Source organism: Patella vulgata, chromosome 6 (assembly GCF_932274485.2).
Source record: "Patella vulgata chromosome 6, xgPatVulg1.2, whole genome shotgun sequence".
Lineage (NCBI taxonomy): Eukaryota > Metazoa > Mollusca > Gastropoda > Patellidae > Patella > Patella vulgata.
Window position 1 is genome coordinate 28,102,953 of NC_065884.2, and position 26,992 is coordinate 28,129,944.

General features: G+C 33.6%; 3 protein-coding genes across 4 annotated transcripts; 2 read left to right on the forward strand and 1 right to left on the reverse strand.

Moving 5' to 3' along the window:
* LOC126824718 (voltage-gated hydrogen channel 1-like) lies at positions 1 to 3,376 on the forward strand. The gene is made up of 3 exons (XM_050554054.2): positions 1 to 162; positions 1,411 to 1,924; positions 2,657 to 3,376. The coding sequence occupies exons 2-3, from the start codon at positions 1,414 to 1,416 to the stop codon at positions 2,812 to 2,814; spliced, it is 669 nt and encodes a 222-aa protein (XP_050410011.1). The 5' UTR covers positions 1 to 162; positions 1,411 to 1,413; the 3' UTR covers positions 2,815 to 3,376.
* Positions 2,888 to 18,135, forward strand: LOC126824716 (3 beta-hydroxysteroid dehydrogenase/Delta 5-->4-isomerase type 1-like). The gene is made up of 6 exons (XM_050554051.2): positions 2,888 to 2,908; positions 11,492 to 11,559; positions 13,600 to 13,748; positions 14,306 to 14,470; positions 15,151 to 15,363; positions 17,579 to 18,135. The coding sequence occupies exons 2-6, from the start codon at positions 11,492 to 11,494 to the stop codon at positions 18,133 to 18,135; spliced, it is 1,152 nt and encodes a 383-aa protein (XP_050410008.1). The 5' UTR covers positions 2,888 to 2,908.
* LOC126824719 (CST complex subunit STN1) lies at positions 18,105 to 25,582 on the reverse strand. Of its 2 annotated transcripts, none has more exons than XM_050554055.2 (6): positions 25,017 to 25,221; positions 23,097 to 23,262; positions 22,543 to 22,638; positions 21,631 to 21,681; positions 20,957 to 21,112; positions 18,105 to 18,663 (listed from the first exon to the last, which is right to left on the reverse strand). In XM_050554055.2, the coding sequence occupies exons 2-6, from the start codon at positions 23,254 to 23,256 to the stop codon at positions 18,542 to 18,544; spliced, it is 585 nt and encodes a 194-aa protein (XP_050410012.1). In that variant the 5' UTR covers positions 23,257 to 23,262; positions 25,017 to 25,221; the 3' UTR covers positions 18,105 to 18,541. The 2 variants fall into 2 exon arrangements, with proteins under 2 accessions (XP_050410012.1, XP_050410013.1); XM_050554056.2 differs by lacking the exon at positions 25,017 to 25,221 and adding an exon at positions 25,452 to 25,582 and having other exon boundaries at positions 18,108 to 18,663.
* Between the last annotated feature and the right edge of the window lie 1,410 nt (positions 25,583 to 26,992).

Below are 26,992 nucleotides of genomic sequence, written 5' to 3' on the forward strand. Positions count from 1 at the left end.
TGAACACCGCTTTTATGATAACATCCGGCAGGAAAGGGGCGTGTTATAAACTTATAAAAGTTCTGCAAAGCTGCTAATGAAAGCAGGAAACAACAGTTTGATTCAAATGAATTAAATGTTGAATTAGGAGATAAACGGGAATTGTTTCCTTTTTAATTTGAGGTCTTTATAAAGTTTCATTTTAATTAACTGACTAAAAAGTGTCACTGTCATTGAAGAATAGCACGATTTACCCAAACCACCAACCCAAAAGCACCCAAATCTACCCACTGATCCACCATTTCAACTCAAAATTATATCTATATTTGATAATATATGGTTCTTTATGCCAAAATGTCATTTTTAATGTACAGTCATAACATTTTTTGTGTTAGAATACCTCATGAATTGTGATTTGGAAGTTGTAACCATATCCACCATTATTTTAACTATCATTATGATAGCACAATAAATAATAGATTTATCGATATTTGATAATATAGATCTACCGTTCTTTATGCTAAATTGTCATTTTTAATTGAAAATTGAAGTGTTTTTGTGTTAACATTGCTTCTCAAAATACGATTTTGAAGCAGGTTTGGAAGTTGTAACCAAGGGACATAACTTGTGTATTGCAGGAAATCGTTTCGCTTGCTTGGGCATTTTTAGGGGCATTTTTAAAACAAAAACGTTATGAATTAAAATTAAAAATGACAATTTGGCATAAATAACAGTATAATATTATAGATATAAATTATTATTATACAAGATGAAATAATGGTGGATTTGGGTAAATGATAAGGCCAGCTCAATTTTCGTCATTGGTCACAAGATATAAACAGGGTTAGCGCTAATTCAACATGTTATGTTAATAACAAAAGTCTATGACCCAGTTTCAATACGATATAATTACATTTCCTATACCTAATAATAATAAACGCAGTACATCCAGTCATATATGTAGCGACCCTCCAAGACATCATTCATATATCTGTTTATTTATGAACTCACTTGATTAAGATAGCCGAGTTTAGTTATTCGAACGACATTCAATCTGAAAATGTGCCAGATCGTATACATTGTTAAAGTAGGAAATCAGAACCTAAAGATATGAATTGAAATAATAATTTATAATTAAATTAGATTTCAAATTAAATGACTAGACTTACTTCTTTATTAAGCCTTGTTGGATCCTGTTAATTTGGATCATTAAGTGAAATCAGACATTCCTGATGGTGATTCAAACTCTAGACGTTCTAGTTACGTCTATTTGACCCGTCTTCATTAGCCCAGGTTAGGAGCAGAACAGTAGGATGTTAAACTCCATTTCATTTCATTTCACGTCTATTTGAAACTCAAATGTCCAAATGATGAGATGAGGTGCACATAAACGAAGGCTTATTTATATGTATTATTTTTTGGTAATTTCAGAAAATGGAACAATTTAACGAAATTCAAGATAAACTCGAAAAAGCCATTGAAAAAGATGACACAAATTCAACTATAGATAAAAGCAACTCCAATAAACCAAAAACAATTATCAAACCCGACCCAACAATCAGAGAAAGACTTGCAGAAATCATACATTCACAAAAATTCCATATTGCTGTCGTAGTACTGGTTGTCTTGGATTGTATCCTGGTAATTGCAGAGTTACTCATTGACTTGGATGTAGTAAAACTGGAAGATAAAGAAAATCATGATGCCCCAAAAGTTCTTCATTACCTCAGTATAACAGTTCTGTCTTTGTTCATGGTTGAAATTGGTGTCCGTATTTTTGTTATGAGATTAGAATTTTTCAAGCACAAGTTGGAAGTTTTTGATGCCATTGTTGTCATTGTGTCATTCATACTTGACATTGTGTTCCGTAATCAAGAAGGTTCAGCAACTGGTGTTGGTTTATTGGTTGTGTTAAGATTGTGGCGAGTCACCAGAATATTAAATGGTAAATCTATTATATAATCTTGAATGTTACTATAGCATGTGTCAATTTAAGGCAGATTTTAGTTCTGCAGGCAATATCACCTAATCTCCACAAGTGTTGTGAAGTTCTTGTGTATACTTACACAAGTCCTAGGACCCGATAATTAAGTGTTAAACTCTTTATTTTTTTTGTTGGAATGAAAAAAGTCAAAGGTCAGAGAAATTAAACCCCCTGTTTTTACAGACATTTCTTTAAAATATTGAGCAATTTTTATTCTCCATATCATCTCCATAATAACTGTCACATATAATATCTAATCTACTGGGAATTTAGTTATGATATAGTTCTAGAACTCTTGAGTTGACATACATTAGAGGAGTGGAGTACCATGGGGAAAATATGGCATAATTATATTACAAGAACATTCATCGCACCAAGTATTCACACGTTTAGCCTTTTTGAGGGGCAAGGGCTCTTAAGTCCTCCAAATCCTTTGAAAGATTGGACACTCCCTTCAAAACAGAACTGAGCTATTCTGACACTAGCCCTGACTAAACACTATCAAATGTTGAGGACCTAGTCTTATTACCGGTGATAAGATATGGCTTTATGGTTATGATTTATATTTTTTTAAAATAAATATATTTAAAAGGGTAGCACAGAGCATCTTTTCCCTGTCTCAACAATTGGCAACTATCATAGATCTGAGAGTTTGAATGACTTTATTCCAATGTTGTTTGTAATATTTTACAGGGATAGTGATGTCTGTAAAGGCTCAGGCTCAGCGTAAAATAGAGCATGAGGTAGCACTGAGAGAAGAATGTGAGAAAAAACTCACACAGATGATGTCCACCATACAGAAACTTCAAGATATACTAAAACAGAATGGTATTAATGTACCAGAAAACTGAAGATGTTTTTACAAAGTGTGATTATATTGATATCACAATGTCAATAATCTAGCTGTTGCTCTTTCCCTTTCTCAAATGTTATTAGGAGTAGGAGGTAATTAGCCTTTCTGTATGCCCAAATCAAAATATGGTCGTATATTGTCATCAACTCTGTCAGTCTGTCCCATAGTCGCTTGTGGCGCTCTAGAGGCTAAAGTTAATATCTGATTTAAATTAAATTTACCTGTATACACAGGGTTTATGGTTATAAGACGAAGAAGCTAGAGTTACGGCCTTTGATCAATTTGAAAAATCTTGTTGATGCTTTAGAGACCGAAGTCAACATCTTATTGACTTGAAAATGCACAATGTTAATGTTCATGAGATAAAGAAGCTGTTTGATTTTCAAGGATTTCTGATAACTTAAACAGCTTAGTTCATGATATTTACATGCTTTATATAATGAATGTTAGCATTGGGCAGAACCAGCTAGAGAAGCCAACAAATTCTAATGATTCATGATAATTACTTAAAGATACATTATGGGAGATTTTTTACAGAGAATTGGCCATTCTTGCTATAACAGTTCAAAAGTAGATGATGAAAGAAGAATATTTTGAAACTTTCAGTCAAATTACTTTATTCTGAACATAGTTATCATCGTTGTAATATTTGACTAGAAATGGTAGTGAAATGTGCCTTCACCGTGGCTGATCGTTTGATTGACAGGCGTTAACTCCATCTACATATCTCGATTATCAAGTAAAGTTTTCAATGGCATGCTGAAACGCTCTACAGCGGCCTCACTAAGTACACTCTATCATTTAGCCTCGATCTAACTGACATATTCTCATCAGGATGCACCATATTTGAATTAATTGATAAGTGAAATCCTATTTAAATCCGAGCTGTAGCCGAGCCATCCGTGGGTCTACAGAGTTGATTTTGGGCTTGTTGTTTAAATAAAGATCTAATTTATAATTTCTATAACATCTGAAGCCTAAATTAAGACTTGCAATAATCAGATTTTGCTCTTGCATAATGTATGTTTAAAGGGTTGTTACTCTTAATCAGGTTTTAGTGTCTTGTAAAGGGTTTCATTACCGAACAAAAAAATATATGTTGACTGCTCAGATAACATAGGTGCTGTGGGTATATGTTTTGTTGCCTGGCAACCTATCTTTGAAAAAAATGAAATGAGCTAGACCACTTCGATTAAGGTCAAAATAAGTATTTCAATTGGTGTTCGGACAAGCTCTAGTTTTGAATGATAACTAGAACTGGACACAGATGTAACATCTGGTTATATCTCAAGCGAGCTTTATCTATGGATCTAAAACTTTAAAAAATGACAGATTATTATCCGATGGAACGAATCAACGTATAAAAATACATTGAAATAGGCAGTTTTATTTTTGACCTAGATCAAAGCTGGAGTGCCATTTTATCATTGATTAGTATGATTATTTTGATGGGCATATTCCAAGATATAAAATAGCTTGTATTATTTTATAATCAGAAAACTTATGGCATATACCAGCTGATTCTAGTATTTTGTTACTGGCACTAACTAGGGCTGTACGATATTGCAAAAAGGGATGATATCGATATTGGCATTTTTTTCAACGATATAGTTAAATATCGCGATATTTAATAATATGTCACTTTGCTATTAAATAAATTAAATATATATGCATTAAAGCTGACTACAGTGTGAGTAAGACTTGTGGGCAAGAATTGCTTTATTCATACACTTTAAATTTTGCTTTTTTTATGATATAGATTTATTAAAATGAACAAAACAACATCCTTTTTGGATAAAAATTAAATACAACCGCTGATGTTTAAAAAGCGTCTGCTTGTGACCTTGTGTAAGAAAATTCACAAATATCACCTGCAGCGGAAGTAAGTAGATGCGGTCTTCAAGTCTTGTATTGTAAGTTCAAACCGTTTAACAAATACTAGATGATCCGGACTATCTTCCATTCCAGCATTCGATTGGCTGCGGTATTCCTGGCCTAACAGTGACAGTAATCTATTTATAGATCGTTTTATTCTTGCTTTCAGAAATTAAGTTTAGTAGAGTTTTCTAAAAATATTTGTTTTTTAAAAATATGACAACTTATTTATAGCTTGGTAATTTTCCACGGTAGTGGGAAATTTCAGGCGTTCAGTAGGCCTAAGCTTTACATTTAGTAACAACTGACAGTTTATTGTCGACTAAAAACAAAGTAAAAGTAACGCATACACGATGCAGTGAAAAACGGTTGCGGACACTGCGCAAGTGTTTTCAACATTTAAAGATTCTCAAAACATTAGTTTTATTATAGTTTATTACTGTTGGCTAATTTCCACTGCTGTATAGTGTATTTATTATCTATTTTTATGAGAATTTTTTTCGATATTTGAAGTTTTTGGCGATATTCGATAAACCACTATATCAACGATTTTTGGCCACATGATATCGTAGTTGGTCTGAAAATACCATATCACGATAAATGACTATATCGAGAATATCGCACAGCCCTTGCACTAACTGGCTCTTGTTAAATGAGGCAAATTGGTCAAAACAAAAATTCTGTATTAAACATACATTATGCAAGAGCAAAATCTGATTATTACAAGTCTTAATTTAGGCTTCAGATGTTATAGAAATTATAAATTAGATCTTTATTTAAACAACAAGCCCAAAATCAACTCTGTAGACCCACGGATGGCTCGGCTACAGCTCAGATTTAAATAGGATTTCACTTATCAATTAATTCAAATATGGCGCATCCTGATGAGAATACGTCAGTTAGATCGAGGCTAAATGATAGAGTGTACTTAGCGAGGCCGCTGTAGAGCGTTTCCGCATGCCATTGAAAACCTTACTTGATAATCGAGATATGTAGGTGGAGTTAACGCCTGTCAATCAAACGATCAGCCACGGTGATGGCACACTTCACTACCATTTCTAGTCAAATATTACAACGATGATAACTATGTTCAGAATAAAGTAATTTGACTGAAATTTTCAAAATATTCTTCTTTCATCATCTACTTTTGAACTGTTATAGCAAGAATGGCCAATTCTCTGTAAAAATCTCCCATAATGTATCTTTAATAAACATTTGAATTAATGTGTAACATATACATTTATCATAGTACATGTAAATGTCAGAGATATATATTTAGCTTTGAATAATATTAATTTTAAGAAAAAATATTGAAAATTATTAAACCAAAGTGAGACTCTATAAATACCAAAACCGACAGATTTCATGCATTACTCGTAAGTTTTGGCTTTGGAGGAATTAAAATTAAGGTCATTTTTGAAGACAAATGCTGGAAGCTCAAAATGGCTAACATATTTTATTTTACAGATAAAGGACCCACAACAGCTGATCACAATTTTTTCAATATTTACATATTTTATATTTTTTTCACCTTATTATATAAAAGCATAAAATGTACAAACAATAATCATCATGGTGATTTTGGATCATTTTGTTGATTGGCATATACATGTATGACATATATGAGATTATTTACATAACTATATATTTTGATATACCCCTAATTATATTATATATTTTTGTTAGTTTATACAACATGATATATCACAAGTATTATATAGAATATATAAATTGTTTAGTCTGAGTAAAATACTCCCATTTATCAATACATTTAAAAATTTTGAAGGAAAATATTAGATGAATCAGCATGTTTGGTCCACAGTAGAAAAACAGTAAGCTAAAATGTTTTAGTGTTTTTTATTTGTGAAGTCTGTAAAGAAAACAAAAACTACTGTTTCATTATTTTTGTATGTTTAAAAAATTAATGTTAAAATACAACTTGTAGTATTGGACACTAGTTACACTATATTTTTAGTGCACGATATATTGTTGAGTAGATTTGTGTATTGAATCACGAAACACTGATTCGATGTATCATGTTTCTTTTTTTTAAGTTTTTTTTTGTTGATTCAGTAGGTAACCTGTCACTCTTAATTATCCACGTCACACATTATCCATAGGTACATAAACACTCTTGAATTGTTTTGATCCACATCAATATCGTGTTATGAAACAGTTTTATTTCCTCAACATCTGCAGGACTAAAAATATCAATTATTTATTTATCCTGTTGTTTTCTTGGTATATATTGACCTGGTTGTGAATCGTGATACAAATCATATTGTAGCCCTTGAATTGCAATACATATGGTATCGTGACTGCAGTGGCAATACCCAGCACTACAATATATGATATTATTTATTTATATAAGGATGGTTTCAATCCTAAACGTGTATTGCATTGGTTCATTTTAATATATTGATATTTTCATAATAAATTGCATATTACAGCTGAAACTGATTATTTTTCAAATGAAAAAGTTTTATTATCTGTGAACTATATATAGTTTTAAAATTGTAATAATTGATGAGCATGTAGTTTTAGACGCATATTGTACATATGTTATATTTTCTTGTAAATTATTCAACTAAATTTCTAGTAAATTTACAAACAAATGATTATTGTTGATTCGCATAAATTTTTCAAAGAAATCTCACACATTGTTATGTACATCTCTACTCATTCCAGTGTATAACGATCTTGCTTTTTTCAATAATTAATTGAATTTCATATTTAATTGTTTATGACTAACACATTAAAATAAAGATATTTAAATAAATATTTTATAAATAAAGATATTTAAATAAATATTTTATAAATAAAGATATTTAAATATCTAAAAATAAAGATATTTAAATATTTAAAAATAAAGATATTTAAACATTTAAAAATAAAGATATTTAGATAAATATTTCAAAACAAAGATATTTAAATTAATAAAGATACTTAAATAATTATTTAAAAATAAAAACATTTAAATAATTATTTGAAAATAAAAATATTTAAATATTATTTAAAAATAAAGATGTTTAGATAAATATTTGAAAAATAAAGATGTTTAGATAAATATTTGAAATATAAAGATATTTAAATAAATTTTTAAAAATATATAGATAATTAATCAGGTATCTGGATAGTTCTGTTTGTGTAATACTGGTATATTTAAATATGAAAATTTCTCACAAAACAGAAATCATGATTTACTATCTGTGTTTACTTTGGTGTTGTTCAATTTTTCTGATTTCATTTTTTTTAGTTATGTTATACATTTTCGTGCAATTTAATTTCTCTTTTTTTCCAGTCATACGTTTTTTATTATATAGATTTCTGAACAAGATTTTTTTTGGGAATGTAACATTTGAACAAATTTTTGCACATTTGCATACATATGTAATTTGAATATGGTCACATTCCATTTATTCATATAGCAAGTTTTTTTTATTATTACTGGTATTGTTTACAAATTATATTTATTGTATATTTAAATGATAGCAAATGTTGTAGGTTATGAAAGTTATAACTTGTCTATCTTATTGATTTTTCATATTACTTAATGAGAGAAAGAGAGAGAAATGGGGTTTAATGTCCACTCGACACAAACTGGGTCATTTCGGGACTAACATGGTTTATTTTTATTTCAATAATTTGCTTGCGCATAGGGGTCTTTAGCAGTGGGAGGAAACCAAAGGACCCGCAGAAAACCCATGAGGTTTGACGGCGACCCTACTCATTGTCACGTACAACCGGGGATTCGAAACCAACCAGTTGACTAAATGACAGGCCTTATGATACAGCACGCACATGCTAACCATTCGGCCATCCAACCCCCCTATATTACTGAATGTTCAGCAGATTACATTTATTGTTAATTTGATATTTATTTGTTGAAGTTATAAAATTTGAATATTTAATATAGAATATATATTTTTTAAAAAATATGAAATCTGATTCATCAAACAAATTGGTCTTACTTCCAAAAAATAAAAAAAATTCTTGATATGAATTCTTTGTTGTTCTTGAATCACTTTGAAAGTGGTCTTTTGTCATTCTTGATATTTAAATATTATGGACCTCATTTTATGTTCATGCAATGATATAACCAATTAATTTCTATTCTGGCTTTTTGTGAGACTTGTCAAACTACTGTCATTCTAGAAGTGCTGTAATTGGATCAGCCAAAAGTGTCGGTGTAATCTGTATTAAACACCCCTACTAAAAGACTAGCAGAGGGGGGCCATGTCTTCTGCACCTGATCTCTCTTGTGTTGAATGTAACAGTATAGTTAGAACTAAAGCGTATATAAATCCCACCTGCCTCTTAGCAGACATCATTTGAAACCATTGTCTGTTGGAAGAGGTAAGTTAGATATTCGTTGAATGTTTTATCTCAATTGCTGTACTTTTTAAAATATCTTATAAATCAGTTTTTTTATTTGTTGAATGAAAAATGAAACAAAATGGGGTTTAACGTTCTACTTTTCTGCATAAAGAGTGGTATGTATTGATCTTATATGTCCAAAATTAAAGTGGGTTGTCACCTGCATCCATTTTCAAGGAAGAACTCGATCAGATTTTAAATTTTTCTGTTGGATCCTTATTAAATTAGATCAACATCCAAGTTTTCCTTTCGGATAAGCTGTAGTTGAGCCATAACTGCTGTGTGGGTGTATTTCCAGGCATTGCATACATAGTTATTTTTAACAGATTTTATTCAAATTTGGTGGGAAGCATTGGATTCATGAGTGGACGAATCTCATTAATTTTCAGTGCTACGTAACCTGTTTAGGAGTTATACCCCCTTTGCCGAAAAAACATTGTCAGCACAATAGAGGCTACCTGATTGTTTTAAAATTTGGTGTTAAGCCTCTGGGTCATATGGGAGGATGGAACCTCATCAATTTTCAGCGCTCTGCAATCTTCAGTTCCTGACATACTTTGCCTTTGCCAAAAACCTTGTTAAAGCGATAGAAGCTGATATTCCGCGACCAGGATGAATCCTGTTGATTTTCAGCTATCTAAAACTTTCTGTTACAGAGATATATTATTTGTCCGGAAAAGCTTGTGAATACGATCGTGATTAGATTTCTGGAAGGATGTTAGATTCTTATTAAATTTGAGAAACATCCAAGTTTTCCTTTTGGATAATCTGTTGTTGAGACATATAGCTATCTTTTTACTGTCATGTTTTGACTCTAAAAGCTTATGAACAGGAGCAACAGGACACAGTTCATGATGGAATTTTGAAACACTTGATGAAACTGATCAGTGGGGTCTTAGGGATACCCCTTTCCAATTTCAATCTTAAATTTGTTAGTTTTTTCCTCGTTTGATTCAAATATATGAAATCTTATATACACAGAACAGAGTTCTTGATGGAATATTTTAAACTAAATGAGATTGTGATTGCAATGCAGTTTTATAAAGCTTAGTGGGATTGTTCACTGATGTAAAAGGTAGAACCCTATTATAATTAAGAATATTTCGCTCCTAAATCACTGAATTCTCATTTTTGTGGAGTTAACATTTCTGTTTTAAAAATTGTGAACACAGGACTTAGTTCTCTATAGAAACCTTTCAACTTAGTTGGATTTTAACAAATATGTGGCAATTTGTGTTGACATTGAACATACTAAACTTACACTGTCTGTCTACAGAGAGAGAGAGAGAAATGGGGTTTAACGTCCACTCGACACAAACTAGGTCATTTCGGGACTAACATGGTTTTGTTTTATTTCAATAATTCGCTTGCGCATAGGGGTCTTTAGCAGTGGGAGGAAACCGGAGGACCCGGAGAAAACCCACGAGGTTGGACAGGCGACCCTTCTCCTGTGTCTGTCTACAATTAGCGCTGCTCGAGAACAGACAATTGTAGTTGAAAACACTAAGTTTAGAGAATTTTGAAAAGTATATTTTCTACTTTTATTTACCGGTAATAAAATTGAAAAGGTTTAATTAGTCTTTTTGTGTATAACAGACGTGAACTGGAGTAGGATCATATTACAAAACAGTATAATAATTGTTGGATATGGCGGCTATTTAGGGCAGAGATCTATTCTTGAAGAAGAGTAGATAGTTCTCTGTATGCAGAATGGATATTGAATGGAGAGCTAGCATAAAATACTTTTCTGCTGGCATGGACCTTGTCTTTGTTTCTCTCCGTTTATAAAATAATATTAATTTAACTTTTTATCTAAACTATTACTGCCTAAAATATCTTAATTAATTTCTGTTTATTAATTGAAAAGCCTATCTGTTGCTAGCTGTTTTACTGATGTTGTGAACAGTTAATCTCATCCATAATAGCACAGTAATCATTAATCGTTAATTTCATCATGAAACACAGCATCAAATACACAATAAACAGCACCATTAATAATAAAAATCTGTTTATTATAAAGTTATTTGGAACTCATAAGTTCAACCATTTCGTTTCCTATAGCGAATAAATAAACAAATTTACTCATGTATTTATGAATTTTCTTGTAAAAAAATGGTTATTATGAAGTCTATTTAAAATTTATCAGTTCAACAGTTTGCTTTCCTACAGCAAATAAACTTTCCCATTAAGAGATGTATTTATGTTGATTAAATTTTGTGTAAATATAATGGTTATTATGATGTTGTTTTAAATTTATTAGTTCAACAGTTTTGTTTTCAACAGTTTGTTTTCAACAGCAAACAAACAAACTTTCCCTTTATTAAAGTTTATATTAGCTTAGCTAAAAGATGTATTTATATTGATTTCTCTTGTCCTTTTAAGTACACATTATTAATGGGTTTTTTTTCTATCCAATATTTCAGATGTTCTTGAGAAATAGAATTTTACTAAACAGGACCACTCATTTAAAGAAAATGTTCAGCACTGGAGAGTACGTATATATAATGTATATATATATATATATTTAGCACTTTAGAGTATTTATTATATATATTTAGTAATACATGTGCTATTATAGTGGGAAAATAATAATCAGTAGAATTTAATTTTAAACATGGTAAATTCACTTATATTTGAGAGAGATTTCAACCTCCACTCAAAAGAAACTAGATTTATGTTTGGGACTAACATGGTAAATCTTTATTTAATAATTTAATACTGAATCTTTAGCAGTAGGAGAAAACACATGAAATTAGACATACAAGCATGGGATTAAAACCACTTACACTCAATGACAGGCCTAAATCTTAAGCTGTCAATGAAATGAAATGAAATGAAATGGGGTTTAACGTCCTACTGTTCTGCTCCAAACTGGGCTAATGAAGACGAGAATACAGTGTGCTATGAGGGGGAATTTTGCCCGGACAGCAGCACTACGGCCTACTCTTATATCAAATTCCAACTGTCAAGGGATCTTTTACGTGCACACCAATGTCTACACGGGACCTCGGTTTTTCGTCTCATCCGAATGACTAGACAGCTGTCCTTGTCAGGCCCTCCATCCTGCATCACTGACAAGGGGGAACCACGCCGGGAAATCTGAATGAACTTTCTCGCCAATGCAGGGATCGAACACCCAACCTCCAGGCTAGCGAGCCAGCGTCTTACCCACTTAGCCAGCAAGATCCCCAAGCTGTCAATCAAAATTTTAAGAATGCAAACTTAATTACCATTGTTATAGTGTATTTTCAAATATGTGTTCATAAGTGTAAAGATAGGTTGCCAGGTAACGAAACATACACCCACAGCAGCTAAATCGTCCGGGCAGTCAACAAGTGTCGTCGCATATTTTTACTTTTTTTTAGTTATGAAACATTTATAATACACTAAAATCTGATGAAGTAATTATCAATCTGAAGTCAATCTCTGGCAGTAATTATCGGAAATGGCTGAAAATCAATAGGCGTCTTCGTCTCATGACCTTAAACACTGTGTATAAATTTAAAGTCAATCGGATATTAACTTTGACCTCTAGAGCATCCACAAGATTTTTTAAAGTGATCAAGGGCCATAACTCTGGCAGTAATTAATGTCAATCGGATATTAACTTTGATCTCTAGAGCGTCCACAATATTTTTTGAAGTGATCAAGGGCCATAACTCTGGCAGTAATTATCAGAAATCGCTGAAAATCAATAGGCTTCTTCATCTCATGACCTTAAACACTGTGTATAAATTTAAAGTCAATCGGATATTAACTTTGACCTCTAGAGTGTCCACAATATTTTTTAAAGTAATCAAGGGCCAGTAATTATCGGAAATCGCTGAAAATCAATAGACTTCTTCGTCTCATGACCTTGAACACTGTGTATAAATTTAAAGTCAATCGGATATTAACTTTAGCCTCTAGAGTGTCCACAAGCAACTGTGGACGCCGGCCGGCCGGCCAGACGGACGGGGGGCGATGACAATATACAACCATATTTCAATGTGGGCGTATAAAAATTGACCCAAAGACAAGTCCCTTGAACCCCATTTTGGGTTGCTACGTGGCCACACCTGCAATATGAATTTCGACCTGAAGGTTGTGATTTCGATATACTGGAGGAAAGGGAGTTGGCGGTTGTTGAGAGGTAGGATACTGGCCTCTTGACTAGAATGTTACAGGATAAGGGCAAACCTCTGGAGTTTTTCTTTGGGACCGACAGGGAAAGTGTGCCTAGTCGTTTAGATGGGATGCAAAACCAAGATCCAATTGTGTACAGTTGACAATTAGAAATTGAAGAAGAGTTGGCAGAAATGGCTTTGAATTAAAATTAGAGTTTGACATTAATTTCATACAAATTATATGGGATACCGGTATACTACAAAATAAACTACTACTGAATTTAGAAAAAGTAATTATTGAGTTTCATCTATTCATTTTGGAATGGAGGCAGTGAACATTAGCTGCACTATCGGCTTGTTTTTTTTTATTTCGTAAATGAGGTCCTAGTTTATAATCATTTATTAAGAATTTGTTTTCTGTTTAGCATTTTAACACCAGAGAAGAAAGAGATAGTTGTAATAACCGGAGGATCAGGATTTTTAGGTCAACATATTGTACGTCAAATACAACAACATACAGCACATGTAGGAGAAATACGTATATTAGATGTAAAACCAGTTCAAAAATTTATGGGTACGGTAACTTTTCATAATTTTTGATGTTACAGTCCACAGCAAATCAGTTCCCAGTCCTACCAACCCATTGTTTTAACAGAATTATCTAACAACCAAATTTTGTTTCAGAAATTTAATAATAAGTTTAAAGATACTTATGGCAGGCTGGTAGACTGGCTACATATATCATTCATACTTTTTTCCTTTAATTTTTCACATAAACATATACATACTCATTTTACGGTGTACAAAATGACCGATGGGTCAGATCTAGTTATGGTCATTTTCCATAGCCCTGGGTCTTGACCGACATGTATGGCCGACGTGGAACCCATGCCAATGACATAAAGGCTGTGCCTTTTATTGTGAAATTATGCTTGATGGTTGATTGTTGGCAATAAATGAATGCTCTCACTGCACTATGGTAAATCTTGTCAAACATTGTAAAAAAAAAATATGCTGAAGATGGGATTATTTCTACTCCTTCAATCCAGTCTTTGAAAAATGTCCATAGACAGTAGATCTAGATGTTCCACTTTTTAAAAACCCAAATGTTTTATGTTGATTTTCTTGTAGAATATGATGATTTGATACCTACTAAAACTATATTAAGTAGTGTTAATGATATCTGTGGTGTTCGTCAAGCTTTACACGGAGCTGATAGTGTTATACATGTAGCAGGACTAATTAGTTACGGTACATTTCCTGATATTAATGGAATGGAAAAAATCAACATCGAAGGTACTGATCTATACTATGTATTTTATAGGTTGTCTAATTTCAGTCAGATTGAAGTAATACATAATCATATTTTACTGTAATTATTCCTACGTCCTCATAGGATATCAACTGTTAAAGATATGATATGAAATAGGGCTTAACGTCCTACTTTTCTGCACTGACTGGGCATACACCATGCAGTCTGCTATGAGGGAAATTTTGCCAGGATAGCGGTGCTGTGGCCTTCTTGCACGCCAATGTGTACACAGTACGTCGGTTTTTCGTCCTTGTCACTTGTCAGGCCTTCCGTCCCAAACCACACCAGGACACTTCTCCTTCAAAGCACACTGTATGGCTGTCTTCATTAGCCCAGTATTTCGTTTCATTTCATTTCTTTGACCGAGAAATATTGTGCTGCCTCCCTCAACAAACAGAGAGAGAGAGAGAAATGGGGTCTATTGTCCACTTGGTCATTTCGGGATTAACATATGGTCCAATTTTATTTCAATAATTCGCTTAAGCATAGGGGTCATTAACAATGAAGTTGCCACGTAAAAGCATTGAATTGAAACCACACCACTTGACTCAATGACAGACCTTGATTCGGCCACCAAAACCCCCCTCTAATTTATGTTGCCATTGTCTTGATAATTTGTGAATCTATGATTTAAATATAATTTCTGAAATGGTAATAATTGCAGGTACTAGAACAGTTATAGAAGCTTGTATTAAAGAAAATATAGAGAGACTGATATTCTGTAGTACAGTAGATGTTGTTATAGGTCATAAAGATATCACTAACGGTACTGAAGAGACTGGTATACCAGATGATTTTCTTTTCCCTGGTTATCCAGACACTAAATTTAGAGCAGAAAGACTCATTTTGGAGGCAAATGGAACAAGACTAAATAGTGGTATAAATTCCTTGAATTATTTTTTGAGTGATAAGAGTATTTACTACATATCCACTTTGTTTGAAAGCAATATTTACAAATAATTATATGGCACTGAGTATATTTAATATTATTAGGTCCATGATTATAATTTGAATGAGGACCTCTTGAGGCAATATACCTAACCCATATGAACTTACATCATGAGATTATTAGACGGACGCAAGTGTGTTTTCTTGCCATTCCAGCCTGATAGTACAGCAACTAGAAAGTTCTCCGATATAGCCTTATTTTGCGCCTATGCAACCATAGGCGTACAGGCCCGAAGGATGTTGGGGGGAAGAAACTGAAATGCCCGAAAAAATTACAGACGGGTTACAAAAGGCGGTGCCAATCGTCTGCGAGAGGCAAAGGAGCGGAGCTTACTGTGTAAGACACACACCCTGTGAATACAGCAACTTAAAAGTGGTCTAATATCGCCAAACTTAGGTGGCGGATTCAAATTCCAATCAACCAATCAATCGTTTACAGTCCACGTCCACGAAGAAGGGACCGTCAGGAGAAAATTTTGAAAATTTAACTGCCGCAAATGGGTTTTTCTCATATTCCAACCTGTGAATACAGCAACTTCAGTGTGGTCCAATATAGCCTACCTTAGGTGATTTACCTGAATCCGAAATTCCAAACAAGCAATCAATTGTCGCGTTTTTCTGCTATTCTAGCCTGTGAAATAAGCAACTTCAAAGTTTCCAATCGGTTTGCAACCGAAATCCCACTCTATGCCAATCTGAATTCCAATCATTCAATCAGACTGTTGCAGCTTCATTCACAAATAATAGTCAATGCATGAAAAATGTTGCACAAAGTATAGTGGCTCCAGACAAAATGTTTTAATCTGTAGTAAATTTAGTACAAATCTGTGGTATTCAATTAAAAGAAAAGTAAAATTAGTGTTTTATTAGTATTCGGGCACTTCATTTTGCCTACTAGAAGAAATAATAATTTTTGTTTTCACTTTACCTGTTTGTCCGAAATGTCAGATTGCCCAAAATTTGGGGGGAGGGGGACCTGCCCCCTCTGCTCATACACCTATGTTTGCAACCGAAATCCTATTCTATGCCCTCCTTAATTTCGATAGTGAAGCAATCCCAGCATGATTGAAAAAATCTCAAACATTTACAATGCACAAATGACATTCTGCAGTAACTCTGCAAAAATCTGTTAAATTTCGATAGAGTTCCCCTTTAACTGAGACCTGTGGTGATCATAAACCTTTGTTCCCAGAAAAGTATTTATCGGGTGGTTATTTCCAATAAAAGTATGACAATTGTGGTATATATGGAAAGTAGAAATATCCAATCTTACTAGAAAAATACTGGATTCCCCAAAAAACACTCAAGGAGCGCATACAGGACAAAAATGTAAGGGTTTCCCTAATCGACAGCCCGACGATTAGGAGTGTCTGCAGATGTGACGTCGAAGGTTGCACGTGGAGATTGAGCCCTTAATGTACATTTTGATAAACTTTATGAAGAATTAGACGTACAACACTTTCTGAGATAAAAATCATGGATCAAGACGCGGCCAATGGATAATCCGAAAATTTAATTAGGCTTCGATATTTATAATAAATAGTCAGCGATTAAAGACAACATCATCTTGTGTGTGCAATGAATTCTCCTCCGACTTTGCTTGCGTTGCTAGGTACCGAGAGAGGTAAGTCCTGTGACACAAACATGACCTCTTTTGATCGATTTTTTATAACCAGGGTATTCCCCGACAATTGCAATGTTTTGAGAAGGATTTGATGCAAAATTATGATAAATTAATAAGTTTCAATATGTTTTTAGTCCAAATATATCATCAAATCACCCAGTTTGTACCTGGGAATGTATCTTTAAGATATACTCTCACATAAAATATCAGCATATTAAAATGTTTTTCGACAAAGGAATAATACAAGGCTGATGGGAAATCATGATATAAGCACTTTTTGAAAAGGGCATTGGGTAATATATTTATTGTGTTATTTGAATTAAATATCAACATGCTTCCTCCTTTAGACAAGCCAAACAATATCTTCCCACATGAAATTTCAGCGGGAATACTTGACAGATGGGAAGTGTCGACATATAACTTTTGGGGAATGGACAGTGGGTTATATGTTTTATTAATTGTATTACTGGTATTTGAAATTAACATGTACATATATGTAGGTTTCTTTTTATTTTTGCAGGTATGAAGCTTCATACAATTTCACTCAGGCCAAATGTCATGTATGGAGAAGGAGATCCATATTACGTCACAACAGCTCTGAGGAACGCACATGATAATAATGGTGTACTGATACGTGTGGGTGATGGAAGCGCACTATTTCAACAAACTTATGTGGGTAATGCTGCTTGGGCATTTCTTTGTGCAGATGCAGCACTAAAAAATAATCCATGTCGCGTTTCTGGACAAGTGTTTTTTGTGCCAGATGATACACCACTCCAAAATACATTTACTTTCATGAACTATTTTCTGAAAGATCAGAATCTAAATCTGTCTCGATTCTATCTGCCATGGAAATTTGTATATGTGACATTATATTTTATGGAGCTGGTTCTGAAAGCGCTAAAGCCTCTGATAAAACTGAGTCTCCCAGCTCAGTCGTGTAGTGTTAAATATATTAATATGAATCTGTACTTTAGTCCACAAAAATCAAGACAACTGCTGGGATATAAACCATTTTATTCTCCTCATCAGTCATTAGAGAAATCAGCACTATTTTATAAAAACTTCCCATTATAAACATTCCTCAATTATAAATAATACCAATTAAACAAAATCATATTTATTTTCTTGTATCTGAACTTGTATTTATTAAAGAGTTTTTTTACTCTGGTCTGACATTTAGTAATGATGACTTAACTACAATTATTGGTCTAGATAAACAAGCCTCAGATGTGTAATGAAAACTAGTTGTTCATAATGTAGCCTATACAGTTCATGTGATACTGTATAGACAATTCAAGCTAATTTGTGTATCATACCGAGACAGTTTCGGCTAGAATGATTCAGACAGGATACCAGATAATCCATCACCTTCACCACCATCATATTTAGTTTTATATTTGTGATGGAGGTCTCCTATATCACTGTTAGATTGATTTAGTTTGTGTATACAGTAATATTTACTTTATATTCAATATATTAATCAAGTTTTATCCTGATCTTGTATTGTTTTTGGTAGTGTAAAAGATTCATTATAAAATTGTTGGTGGAGATGAGGTAATTCTTTAATTCTATGTAACTCTGTTGATGGATCCAGAATCTTATCTACAAAAAAATATTATTAAAGAAAATAGACATTTCAATGGCACTGCCATGGTTTTTAATCCTAGAAATCATTGCTAACATCCTAAAAGTCCTAATAGAGAATAGGTGAAAGGAAATTTTTGAACATCTTTAAATTGCCTGCCTATTAAAAAAAAGCTGACAAGCAAAATACTGATATTTGATTTACAGTGAGTTACATGCTTTTTAAAGTTCAGGAAGAAAATTAACAGGGTGCAACTGAAGGTCATTACATATAAAGCATAACCTTATTGCCATTGTTGTTTGTGACTAATACTTCAATATATGAAATAAATTTAACATAAACACTTACAAATTTTATATCATCCAAAAACCCATTTAGTTTTCAACAAAACAACCTAGTAGTTATGTAAAGCAACATTAGTAATATAACCATGTTTGAAGCATGACACTTAAACATGCATTATGCAAGAGCTAAATCTGCCTATTGCAGGTCTTTCTTTAGGCCTGAAATGTTTTCTAAAGTATTAATTATCCAGGCCTTAATCAACTCTCGATGGCATCAGATTTCTCCGATATTAAATAGATTAGAATGGTTCAGCGATACTTTGATTTAATCAAATATGGAGGACCGAGACTTAGCTTCGATCAACCAGTACGATGGTTGAAATTATTGCACAGGTCTGTCAAACCTTCAAAGGCTAATATCTTCGCTTGCAATATAGTAATTTGAATGAAATTTTCAAATTATTCATTTTACATCATCTACTTTCGAACTATTATAGCAAGAATGGCTAGTTCTTTATCTAAATCTTACATAATGTATCTTTAATATATCAAACTAATAGTTTGAATGTATTAAACTAGAAAACAGAAAAGTAGCAGCCCAGGCAAAAATATCCATTGCATCATCCAGCACAATAATTTTATAAAGACATGAAATGAAATAGGGTTTAAGTCCTACTATTCGGCACCAACTGGGCTAATGAAAATGGGCAAACATAGTGTGTTATGAAGATATATACCTGGATAGCAAAGTTTCCACCTAATCTTTATTAAATTCCACTGTCAAGGGTTCTTTTATGTGCTTACCAAAAGTACATGAATGGACCTCTGTTTTTTTTATATGTCTCATCTGAACAATTAGATCCATTTTCCTTGCCAGACCCCCCCCCCCCCCCTTCTGCACCAAAGACAAGGGGGAATCAGTCTGAAAAATCATCAAAAACTTACTCATCTAACACCGGGATTAAAACCTGGACCCCTGTGTTAGTGATCCACTGAGTCGAAATAAAGACTTAGAAGATAGGTAATATTTCGTAAATTTAAACGTAAACAGGAGAAAATCTCCAAGATTTGTGACCTAAAAATTGTGAATTTCGTTAAGGCTTCCGCCTTAGGCAAAAACAAACTCTTGAAATTCCACTGAGAACTTTTATGAACACTTAGGTGCTTTGTTATGCCAAAATGAAAAACTTTACTGAGATTTAAAAAATTCTGTTGAGATTTAAAAAATTCTGTTGAGAACTCTTATCCTGTAACTAGTTCCAATGATACAGGGTGACACAAAAAAAAACGTTCATCAATAAAAATCGAATGACTTCCAAAATTGTATTTAGATTAATACAAAAATTCAGCTACATTAGGTTAAGTCTATGTAGCAGACATCTCCAAAGTTTCAAGTCTGTACCACAAAAACTCTTTGTTTAACTGACGCTCAAAAAATGTGCTCTAAATGAGCTCCCCGGTGCTGCAAGCCCATTTGAATCTGGTGGGCAAAGTTCTCGATGACCCTCCCACATTCTTCCCTTGGGATCGCTTTTATTGCTGCTGTGATCGCTGCCTTCAGATCAGGGATAGTCTGGGGGTTGTTGCCATACACCCTGTCCTTAAGGTATCCCCACAGATAAAAATCTGGGGCGTTCAAGTCCGGTGAATGCGGCGACCACTCCGGGTCACACCTGCGGCTGATCAGTCGGTCAGGGAAACGCTGCTGTAGCCATGGCAATGATTCGTTTGAGGTGTGGGGGGTGGGACCATCCTGCTGGAACCACTGGAGGTCCCTGACAACCCTCTTTGTTTAGGTGATGAACGCTTTTTTTGTGTCACCCGGTATTATAAATTTGATTGAAACAATATGCTGCGATTTCTTATAAAATAATTTTGATAGGTTACTAATTTTGGAAAAAAACAAGTCAGGAACTTCGAGTTCATAAGATACTTTCGCCGCACATGATGACAATATACATCCACATTAAAGGTGGGCACATAAAAAATTGCTATTTGTAATTTAATAAATCTTATAAAAGGATACTGTGATAGGAAGAAACAATCTCTCGCATATTTCTAAACATCTTGAGTTTACCACAAACATGTATCATATCGCCCAGTTCATATAGTGTTGGTTTACAGATATCATCTAATTTCTTTATCAATATACCTGGTAATCTTCTTAATGAATAATTATCAACTGAAAAACACAATATAATGAACTTCATACTATAAAAAAACAGCCATTGTACTGTTAAGATTATCTTATGAATATGTTGCCCATTCCACAAAAATTAGGACATTCTGGAACTAAATATGGTATATAAATTTCTATTATTTGCTTGAGCACAAAGATCTTCAGCAGTGGCAGGAGACTGGAGAAATCTAGGTGGTTAGGCAGGTACTGGTAATGCTACAATGTATCATGTGCAAATGTGGGATCAAGTCCAGGGCATTTTAATTTTATGTTTGATTGATGGCCACCCAACAACCTTCATTGGCTTGAACAAACAAATATTAAATGACCCATATATTTAGATGATGTTAGTCGATTTTGAAAAACCTTTTGTTGTAAAATAATGAGATGACCAGAAATAATTGATGTGCCAGGGGAAATAACTCTGTAAATCTTGTCATGAAATTACAATTTTCTTCGTATTATGTAACCAATTGCAAAACTATACACAACCATTTTAGTTCATAAAAAGTATTACATACCTGGTAGATTGTTCCAAATTGCGCAAGTGATTACTCCAGTTCCATCATCAACTATATAATATTGAAAGATAGGTTGCCAGGCAACGAAACATACGCCCACAGCAGCTAAGTCGTCGGAGCAGTCAACAACAGTTGTCGCATATTTTTTCTATTGTTGGTAATGAAACATCTATAATACACTAAAATCTGATTAAGAGTAACAACTCATTAAGTAATTATCAGAGAATCATTAGAATTTGTTTGGCTTTTAGTTCTGCCCCATGCTAACGTTTAGTGTGTGAAACATTTAATATCATGGATTTAGCTGTTCAAGTTATCAGAAATCATTGAAAATCAACAGGCTTCTTCGTCTCATGACCTTAAACACTGTGTATAAATTTAAAGTCAATCGGATATTAACTTTAGCCTCTAGAGCATCCACAAGCAATTGTGGACGCCGGACCAATGGACGGGGGCGACGACAATATACGACAACGTTTCAATGTAGGCGTATAAAAAACAGAAATGTATTTGTGTACCCCTGGATGAGATTGAAACTGATCCAATCAATCAATTACAAGACTTAATAAGACTACTTGTTTCTCTAATTCTGTGTGTAGTAACATATTATAAAAGTGCCTTTACAACAAAAATTGTTAGCTATATAGCTATATGAACTATCGACATCACAGTTTAGAAGCTCTGCCTCATGATATGATAAAATTTTCAAAACGAGATGTTTTCTACGTAATTGACACTAAACACTGAAATAAAAAATGTGAAGGAGATTAAGATTTTGTATATATTATATTTTTCATTTTATACACAACATTTTGGGACACTTTAGAAACAGAAAGAGTATTTTCATTTTCTGATTTATTTTTCAGCATGGTTCCTGTGTAACTTGACCATTTTTAAAATATTTGATCTTACCATTATAGGTATAACATCTAGTTCTTTCATCAATACCAACAACCACACCCATTATGTCAACTTTCTGAAATGGATGATTTTTGTATGCAAACAGTCCTGTAAAAAAGAAATAACCGTAAAAAATATTTTTATCACAATACAGTAAAGGAATTCATTATCTTCCTGTATGGGACACTTCTTTCTCAACTTATTCTTATAAATATCTGCCCATGCTTTAAAGAAACATAAAGGATGAGGGGGTTGGAGAGAGGTATTCACTTGTTGTCTCTAGTGTCTCTTGAATACAAACAATTTTTTGGGCCAATGTTATTTAAAGACCAATGGCAATGATATGTTTCATTCAATGGGAGAATTTTGCATGGGCACCAGATTTATCTATTGTTCCTCAAATTTTAATTACATGGATTCTGTTACCTATGTTTTCATTCAACCTAATTAATATTTCTTATTATGTCATTAAGGACAGACTACATGTATGTGCCAGGGATATGTTCTTTAAGGTGTGCATGTCTCCATAGTTTCAATATACATTAATATCAATTAATTACCAGTACCTTTATATGGAGTATTATATGGTGCTTGCAATATTTCACATATATAGAGCTTTAAACACGATCTGAAATGATAATCCAAACCCCAATATTTCTGTGGTTGATAATTACAGTCTTCTACATCTTTCATCTCTTCATCATTGTTAATGCCTGCTTCAGCCATTGGCTCCTGTAATATTAAATATAGGTTGCCAGACAATGATACATACCCCACAGCATCTAAGTCATTTTTGGCAATCAACAAGAGTTGCCATATATTTTTTCTTTGATCGGTAATGAAACAATACACTAAAATCTGATTAAAAGTAACATTTGTTTAGTGTCTAGTTCTGCCCAAGGCTAACGGTTTAGTATTCAAAATAATGTACATTATGGATTAACTGTTCAAGTTAACGGAAATCATTGAAATTCAAATTAATAGACTTGTTCGTCTCAAGACCTTAAACTATGTATATAAATTTAACGTCAATTGAATGATAACTGTGGCCTGTAGATTTTCACAAGATTTTCCAAAGTAGCCTAATCAAGTGCCATAACACGACAATATTTATCATAATCCACTAGAAATCCATAGGATTCATCATCTTATGACTTTCAACAGGGTGTATTAATTTAGTTGGATGATAACTTTGGTCTCTAGAGCACCCACAAGATTTTTCAAAGTGATCAAGGACCGTAGGTCTAGAGGTAATTGTTTGAAATCATTGAAAATCAGTAGGTTTTGTCTCATGACTCTAAACACTGTGTATTAATGTTCAATCTGATATTAACCTTAGCCTTTAAAGTGTCCACAAGATTCTTCAAAGTGATGAAGGGCCAAAACTCTGGTAGTAATTATCGGAAATTGTTGAAAATCAAAAAATCAGTTGGTGTCTTCGTCTCATGACCTTATATAAAGTCTGTGTATAAATGTAAAGTCAATTGGATATTAACTTTAGCCTCTACAGCAATTGCTTATGAACGCCGGACAGACTGAAGGGGGTGGGTGGTGGGTGGGTTAGGGGGCGACACCATATATATAAAAATTGGCTTTCTTAATTCTGTTCATTTGTAAGATTCAACTGTATCTTGTTGGGAAAGTCAGAGGTTAGACGCAAACTACACAGACGTTCTAAGTAATAAACAACAAGCGTACATGCCTATAGTAAATCAAGTAAATATGGATCCGAAGCTATCCGTAAGTGTCCGCTGGCTTATGATAGCTTAGGCTACCGTAATCAAAACTTTATAAGATTGTAAAGAGATCCATTAAAGATACATTATGGGAGATTTTTACAGAGAATTGGCCATTCTTGCTATAACAGTTCAAAAGTAGATGATGAAAGAAGAATATTTTGAAAATTTCAGTCAAATTACTTTATTCTGAACATAGTTATCATCGTTGTAATATTTGACTAGAAATGGTAGTGAAATGTGCCTTCACCGTGGCTGATCGTTTGATTGACAGGCGTTAACTCCACCTACATATCTCGATTATCAAGTGAAGTTTTCAATGGCATGCGGAAACGCTCTACAGCGGCCTCGCTAAGTACACTCTATCATTTAGCCTCGATCTAACTGACGTATTCTCATCAGGATGTGCCATATTTGAATTAATTGATAAGTGAAATCCTATTGAAATCCGAGCTGTAGCCGAGCCATCCGTGGAACTACAGAGTTGATTTTGGGCTTGTTGTTTAAATAAAGATCTAATTTATAATTTCTATAACATCTGAAGCCTAAATTAAGACTTGCAATAATCAGATTTTGCTCTTGCATAATGTATGTTTAAATGCACGATACTGGATCTCGGTCGATCTGGAAAATATCTTTCCATGTTTATACCCACAAGTCTAACCCTAACCCTTCAGAATAGTTTTACCCACAATCCACCATTTTTGCAGCTTCAATTTGTTTATTTCACATGTAAATTGTAATCCTAACCCTAGAAAGATATTTTCCAGATTGGTCAAGAACTGTTGTTGTTCTTGGTGTTTAACGTCTGCTTCCACTGAAGGTGACATCGCAGACAAGTCATCTTTTTCTTATCTTAGCGCACACGCAGGGGTCTTTCCTGTGGGAGGAAACCGGAGTACCCGGAGTACCAACGAGGTTGAGAAGGCGCCCCTATCTCCAAGCCACATGTATACGCTCACACCGGGGATCGAAACCACAGCCGCAAGCCAGAGGTGACCGGCCAGCCCCACCAGTCAAGATCTAGCTATTATTGTGCCCATTAATTAGCCTACAAAGTTAGCCCTTAGATGAAAAATCAAACCCTTAAAAATTTTAATTAATAATAATAAATTATAAAAAGAGACCCAACACAGCAGCCTCTGCTCTATACAATATCAAATTGTTTCTTTCAATAATGCTTACAGGTCTGGCTATTTTTTAAATTAAGTGGTTAGGATGGACCTTAGCTCCTTATGGTTCAGCTAGAAAGGCTAAATATTATACTTTCGGATTGACAGATGAGACTGTTCGGGCTGGGCCTCAATTAGTTTAACACCGCTTGTAGACGGGAGTAACAGGACATGTTATAATTATAAAATAGCTTATATTTGACAACCTCGACTACAGGAAGTGGACTTATTTATCAACAAACACAAGCAAGCATGGCGGAAAAAAGTGAAAAAAAGGTTCTGGTTGTACATTCAGCCACAGATTTACAAAGGTTAAAGTTGGAAAAATTAATGAAAAATCCAGTAAGTACAGGTGAACTTGTCCTTAGCGTAGAATTGACAAAGTATTCTTCGGTTATGCTAACCGGTTGAGAATCTTCAGTTATTTATTGCTTTGCCTGTCTGATTCATCGTAAATTTTAAACGGATTTCTTCGATTATGAACAAACTACTTAACTTTGGTTATTATAAACTTACCTGTGTGTTTGTAATGAACTCCCGTTCGATAAAATCCATTGCACAACTAATTATCACAACGATGAGAACAATTTCTCTCTTGAAAAATTTGAAAATTTACTTGTAATTTCGACAGAGTCGATGTCAACAATGTCTTCGTGACGTATTGGTCGAATCCAATATACCTGTTGCGGGGGTTGGTTAACATTGAAAGATAGTTTGACAGCGCGATCATTTTAATCGTATATGGGTTTGGGCGACGAAAAATATCAATTGAAGGCAATTACATAGGAGATTTATATGGAAACCATTGATCGCCAGTCTATCAAATTTTCTTCACAATTAAAATATCACTGATTGCACGGATACTCGTAAAAATAAAGTCATAAATAAACTATAAATATCCTATCTTCTTTATGTTATAAATAATTTAACAAGGATCATGAAGCTTACCTCCGAATTCTCTGAGTGTATTTTTAATTTTATACGCATTCTTTCGATCGAATAATAACCGCTTCAGTAACATCTTTAAGCGTGTTGCGGCAGCCCTCAGCGTGTCTATTGCCGTATTGGGTGCCCGGGTGGGTATATAATGCTACTAAGCCCGTATGACCCCGTAAGAAGCGGAACATTAATTCTCGATTCGACAGTTTTGACCGAAGTGTGATAAAGCCCGTAAAACGAATGTATAGTTGTGTTTGTGCGGCATGCGTGTTCAAAAGTAAGTAATCCCATCCGAGTCGCTAATCAAATAATTAGAACAAAATATTTCAAAAAGTAAAGCTATAAAATTTGCAGAGATTTTACTAGAATGTAAAAGACGGTAACTAAATACAGGAATGCGGGTAGTTATGTGTGCGAACGCTCAAACTCAATGCCAATTGTCGTAGGTATCCAGACCACTCGGACCAAAGACTACTCGGACTAAGACCAGTCGGACCAAAACAAGACCAGTCGGACCAATTAAATTATATTATAAGGCTAGACAATATGCTATTTATTTATTATTAAATCACAATACAAAGAAGCAAATAATTCTTATACGGAATTCTTATATTT

Bases quoted from the DNA above. Each gene is read 5' to 3' on its own strand.
- LOC126824718 (XM_050554054.2), top strand. From the start codon at position 1,414: ATGGAACAATTTAACGAAATTCAAGATAAACTCGAAAAAGCCATTGAA. The intron at 1,925-2,656 runs GTAAATCTATTA...AATATTTTACAG, and splicing joins AGTCACCAGAATATTAAATG to GGATAGTGATGTCTGTAAAG.
- LOC126824719 (XM_050554055.2), bottom strand. From the start codon at position 23,256: ATGGCTGAAGCAGGCATTAACAATGATGAAGAGATGAAAGATGTAGAA. The intron at 22,639-23,096 runs GTACTGGTAATT...TCTTTTTTACAG, and splicing joins ATATAATACTCCATATAAAG to GACTGTTTGCATACAAAAAT. The intron at 21,682-22,542 runs GTAAGATCAAAT...AATATTATATAG, and splicing joins TAGATGTTATACCTATAATG to TTGATGATGGAACTGGAGTA.
- LOC126824716 (XM_050554051.2), top strand. From the start codon at position 11,492: ATGTTCTTGAGAAATAGAATTTTACTAAACAGGACCACTCATTTAAAG. The intron at 13,749-14,305 runs GTACGGTAACTT...ATTTTCTTGTAG, and splicing joins ACCAGTTCAAAAATTTATGG to AATATGATGATTTGATACCT. The intron at 15,364-17,578 runs GTATAAATTCCT...TTATTTTTGCAG, and splicing joins TGGAACAAGACTAAATAGTG to GTATGAAGCTTCATACAATT.